Raw genomic sequence first — 5,927 nt, 5'->3', positions numbered from 1 at the left:
AGTTCCAGGTCAATCACAAAACATAGTGACACCCTGTCTTAAAAAACTAACTAACTAAATAAATAAATAAATAAATAAATAAATACCCAAGAATCACCCTCATTAATAATTGCGTTTTGCAAGCCTCTCTAAATTGGGGTAAATTACTCCAATGACCTTGTCATAGTTGCTGTGAAATTTAGGAAATCAGCCATCAAATACTGGGCACTAAATTGAAGACACTGATCAGTCTCTGCATTTGTAATTGAAAGTTGCCATTCTTTACCGTTTAGGGCAACCAAAAAGCATGCCCATTCATTCGGTGAAGTTTTTGATTTTGGTCTTTCAAGTAGTTTATGAGTAGCTTTAAATAGCATCGAAACAAAGCTTAGCAGCTATGGCAATGACTAATGCCTACATCAAATCAAAGTTCAATTTACAAATACGGAGGCCTAGCAGCAAAACATTCCATTACTTAAAATATAATTAGTTGAGATCCACATAATGAAGAATTGTGGCTTGCTATTCTATTTCCCTATTATCTAAATGAAGAAAATAATGTGACTAGTAACTTATGACTTAGCAATCAAAAGTTTTCCTTTTGTTCACTTGTTTTTGTAACTTGTGCACAGAGTACCACCAAACAGAAAACTTATGTATATTTAATTTAATATGTGAATAATCCAAACTACAGTCATCTTCTATTTTAGTAGCTATAAAAGAGTTCATTTTATAGAAGTCATTTCATAAATTAAATTTGTAGGAACCACCTGTTTTCCACAATTTTGACTCTGATGCACAAATATAATGCATAGAGGATATAGTATGGAGATCATTATTTTGGGTTTTTTTTGTTTTTTTTTTCTTTTTATTGTTTATTGGTACATTCTAGGTATACAGTACAATTACATTCATTACTGGGATCTTATACCTTTACATGACAGGTCTTGGTTCTCATTTTTTCCCCTTGTCCCTGCCCTCCCTTCACATCATCCTCCCCTCCCCATTTACAAACTATTTCCATTTTGTCATATTTTTTTCTTTTCCTTTATTTCCTTTCCCCTACCTTTCCCACTTTCGCTACACCTTTAGCCCTTTTCTAGCTATTTCACATTATTAATTATCCCATCAGGATCTTGTGTACTATTATAATTTTTCACACCAGAGAAACTATTCGGTATTTACACATGTGACTTATTTATTTAGCTTAAGTGTATATCCTCAAAATGTGTCCATTTTCCTATGAATGACTCTAATTTCTCATTCTTTATGGTTGAGTAGTATTCCATTTTATAAAAAACCACATGGAGATCATTATTAATCTAGTAGTAAGAAATATGAGAGCAAAATGCTCCCAAGCCAGTGAAAATTCTCCCATCTATTATTACTCTAAGCAATTCTGACCAGACATAAATGCTGATTTTGTTCAAAACTATTGCAATTTACTAAGTTGTATAGTCACAGGGCTTTCTATTCCTTTTCTATGCAACATAAATTTAGAAGGCATTATAATCTCAACAAAATTGTAGTATATACTACTGTGTCACAGCAGGTCAAAGGTATGCATAAACAATTCTGAATAGACAAGGTCACTTTTTATGGGCACACAGCTTTGAAACTGCATTCTTGCTAAATGGTTCCCACCAAGAGAACTAGAAATAAAGCTTGGATTTTCACATCTGGACCCATCAAAGATGAATTTATACTTTCTAAAACATGCATGTTTTCTCCATATTCCTGGATTTCACTAAACATTTACCCCACTTATTGACATTTACCATTCCATAACTAATTCCTCCTTAACACTGGCTCCCCATTTTGCTATTCCTTTATATGCACCTGCCCAAACAAACCTGCTTTCTTCTATAGAACTTACTCCTTTTCCTTCTTACTTCATGTTTAAATTTATCTCTTCATGTCTATTAGCTGCCAAGCATCAGTGGGAAGATAACATTTCTTCGTGGTTAAGCACATGTTCCTTGAATTCAAACAGCTTGCTTTGGGTGTATAAAAACATTGTTTAATCTCCCTGAAAATTCATTTCCTTCTCTGAAAATAGGGATAGTAAGACTATTGTCAAGAAAATACAAGCATCTCATAAGTATTCTTGACTATCCTTATTTAGGGCTACTATCCAAAAATTGTTGCGAATTCCAAAATATGGCACTTGCTTTTACTACAAGTGATACTTCTCTGTAGTGGGTGTGATTTAAGTGCAAGTTTGAAAACATGTTTTTGTTTATTTTAAATTTGGTCTATGAAGTTCTAGAAGTCTTGGGTTACAAATAAATTAACCTTGTCTTGCCAATCACAGATCCAAATCTTCCTCTATCCAATAAAACATATAATACTGGTTATTTTATGACATTCAGTATTAAGAGTCAAAAACAGTGAGATATTACATCAACCAAAAGCCAGTTTTAAATATTCTTTGGACAAATAAAGTTAGTCACTTACAGAAATATATTCCTTTGTGCAACTGTTGGGCTCTGTTAGCTATCTTCCCCCAAATTTCTAAATCATTTGTTGAAAACAATATTGGCACAACTTTAAAGTAGAAGTTTAAGGACAGCGAACTTAGCTCAGTGGTTCCACTGCCTGCCTCACAAGCGCAAGGACCCAAGTTCAAGTTCTAGCCCTGGTGCTAATAAATAAATAGAAAGATAAATAGATAAGTAAAATAAAGTAAAACTTTAATATTGCAAACTGAAGAGTCCCTTTCTGAAGTAAATAATCATTACCTTATTTATGCTGTACAAGAGATCTCTGTAAAACGTGCTTACTTTGTACTGTTTTAGCATTTTAAAATACTGTAAAATTATTATAAAACAAGGATTTATCTTGATAATAAGCAATGGAATGTTGGCAACACATTTATATTAAGTGTAATAACTGAAACCATGGATAAAACTTTACCCATGAGAAAAAAATTTAGACTAAACATAAATACCATAAACATCTGCCTTTTGCAATTTTTAACAACAAAGTCCAACAAACAAATTAATAAAAGTTTCAATCATGTTAAGGCTCTTAGAAATGTGTTAACAAAGAGAAAAGTGCATTTGTTCTCATTTGAGTAGAATTCTTTTTGAAAGAAGTGGGCAGTAAAAGAGAAAGACCACAAATAACAAATAGCAGGATTGAAACTTTAGGGCCCCCCAAAGATAATCTAACTACCTTATTTGTTCAATCGAATTAGGGGTGTGACTAAAGGCATTTGAGCTAGTCTTTGAAACATTACAATTGTTACATTAGACTGAGACTCTGAGCAACTCAAATTGTACTTTGAAATATCAGAATATATATGAAAAATAATAAGACAAAAGACATAATGTGAGGTTCCAAAGTAAATTTAAAGTTTTCTTTTATGCAACTGAAACTTGCTCCAACTATATGATCAAGTATTTTGACCATCTCAAAATTGTGCAAACATGCCCACACATAGTAAGTAGAGAAAACTCAAGGAGCAAAGTTCTTGTAATTTCACATAGTCTTCAGTTTGATTTCAAATCATCTTAGATGTAAATATAAAAGAAAAGAAAAAAGCAAGAACCCAGAATCACTGCTACTCAAGAACACAAGGAGAGGGAGGGTTTCCTACAACTTCTGTCTTCAACCCCACACATCTGCTCCTATTTTTCTCTTGAGTAGTGAAGAACAGAGACATTTTCCTTTAAAGCAGATATATTCAGCTTTCACATAGTTCATCCTCTCCTCCTCTTAGCTGCTGAAAAAGTGTCATCCTCACTTAACAATTAGCAAATGGATCCAGGAGAAAGTCCTATCTTTTGAAGAAGCAGCCAACTCAGCCTGCCACTTCAGAAAAAGCTACTCGGTAGCTCCCTTTCCAGTTCTCAATATATATAAAGCAGTTAAGAAACGTTAGAAGTAAAACCTTTTGAAAGAAAAATTCAAAATGGCAAGCAATATAGGGAAAAAACATCTTATTACAAAGTTGTTTTTAAAAAATGGTATAAATGTTCTCAACTTCCTCTCCCATTTTGTGTAGTTTTAACATGCCTTTAAACTGAAGTTAAACATTCTTACAGGAGTGTCATCTTTTCAAATAATCCCAAAGCCACAGTAGTAGGCCTCCACTCAACCTCCATCAGTAACAGCTGTATACACCTCCATCCTTTACAAAAATGCATCCTTTTTGCTTGCATCATTACTTAGAGCATATTTGCCAAATGTCTCACTCTTGAAACTCACCAGTGTCTAATTTTATTTGACTTCTTCATCTAAACCTAAACAACCAATAGCACCAGCTCCCATTTCCCAAAATTTTGTAGCTTTCTTTTTCCTTTATAGGAGAAACGCGGCCCCAACCTCTTGAGAAAAATAAAGTCGATACAACAAAGGAAGAAAGGAGCAGGGAGGGGGATGCATACGTCTTCCGAAGGAGAGGCTGCCAGATGAACAGCAATTTAACGGTTCTGGAGCAGAAGAGACCAGTAGGTAAGAAAAATAACATAGGTTGACTCCCCACTCTCCTTACCGCCGTAGACCCAGAAGAAGATGCAATATATACACGGATCACCATCCTGTGAACAGTGGCTTGCAGTTGTTTGGATCCTGGAAACTGCTGCGGAGCAGCTGCAGGAAGGCTAGGAATGAACTGGGGCCCAACAGAGAAAAGGAGGGTGGGGGAAGGAAGAAAGGGAACTCTCCAGAGCCCCGCCTCCGTCCTTAGCTGCTTTCAACAGGCTCAGAGGACTGTAGTCCAGCCCCAAACCCCGGAAGGCACAAGCTCTTTTGCATCATTTCTATTTTTTTTAATAGAGAATCTCGAATAGCACCGCGAGATCTGTTGAAACAATTCTTTTTCACTATTCCTTACTCGAGGAGAGGGGGAGGAGAAAAAAAAGCGAACACTGAATTGAATTACTTTAGAAAGAAGGGCTCTTTCTATACAGACCAAATTTTTTCCTGTACTCAAATCAGAAGATAGATCTTCCTTGAAACGACAAGTTCTGTGTTGAATCCAGACTCTACTAAGAAAAAGCCCAAGTTCTCAAAGCCTTGAACATTTTAAGACTCCTATAATGTAATGATTTTTATGATGTTAGCTGTTTGCAGGAATTGTGCACTGAAATACTGGGTCAGGGTTCAAGAGAAGTTTCAGGTTTCCCTAAATCCTGAAAAGAAAGGAATATTTTCTTTTTGAGTTTTGCTGCTTATGAAAATAGGAAATCTTCTGCATGCGATTTGTAGGAGGCCTGATTGGCAAACTCAAGAATGGAGGAGAAAATTGCAAACAAAACTTGAAAATAATCTCCCAGGAGATGTTGAAATGATAGAGAAAGCAGGTGGTTATTTGCAGCTTAGGGCAATGAGCAAACAATTGGTAAAGTACAAGAGAGGGACTATGTACTTAAAAGTTCCCAGATGATTTCAAATGAACAGAAAAACTTTGCAAGATGAATGAGACAAGAAAGAGAATGAGTCACCTGTCCTACTTTTTACTTTTCTTTTGTGATTTGTCTTCCCTCTCCAGTCTGGTATCTTACCTTTGCTCAAAATTTGCAGCAGCTTCCTAAAAGTTCCCTGCCTACAGATTCTGTCTTCTCCAAAATACTTTATACACTAACTCTAAATTAGTCTCTTTATGTGTGGTCCATACAACAATCTTGAGAGGTAGGTAGTACTACACTGTTTTTTACAGATGCAGTAAACAAAACATAGGAAAATAGGAAATTTCCCCAGTCATATATGATAGTTAGCAAACTCCTGAGTTAGGATTTGAACTCCACTCCAAACTTCTCCAAAGACCACTCTCTTACCTATTATTGTAACAATTCAAATATTAGCTATTTTTGTCCTGAAATACCGCTTACATACAAGGCAATGTAGGCTGAAATATTTAAGATAGTTTTCCATTCAATAATAAACCTAAATTATGTTTCTAAGGAGCCCCCATATGATCTGGACTTACAATATTTATACAA

At 35.1% G+C, this 5,927-nt stretch overlaps 1 protein-coding gene across 1 annotated transcript in view; it reads right to left on the bottom strand.

Moving 5' to 3' along the window:
* The window catches only part of Sh3bgrl (SH3 domain binding glutamate rich protein like), a 45,961-nt gene extending 41,280 nt beyond the window's left edge, over positions 1-4,681 (bottom strand). Inside the window, exon 1 of the mRNA XM_010612857.3 lies at positions 4,478-4,681. Within this exon, the coding sequence (XP_010611159.1) occupies positions 4,478-4,522 (45 nt within the window). The 5' untranslated portion in view covers positions 4,523-4,681. The remainder of the gene's footprint in view (positions 1-4,477) is intronic.
* Positions 4,682-5,927: the final 1,246 nt, after the last annotated feature.

The sequence above is a fragment of the Fukomys damarensis genome, unplaced genomic scaffold, assembly GCF_012274545.1.
Source record: "Fukomys damarensis isolate Sample0158 unplaced genomic scaffold, DMR_v1.0_HiC HiC_scaffold_39, whole genome shotgun sequence".
NCBI lineage: Eukaryota > Metazoa > Chordata > Mammalia > Rodentia > Bathyergidae > Fukomys > Fukomys damarensis.
Note: the sequence above shows the minus strand (reverse complement) of the source record. Positions and strands in the feature narration are given on the sequence as shown.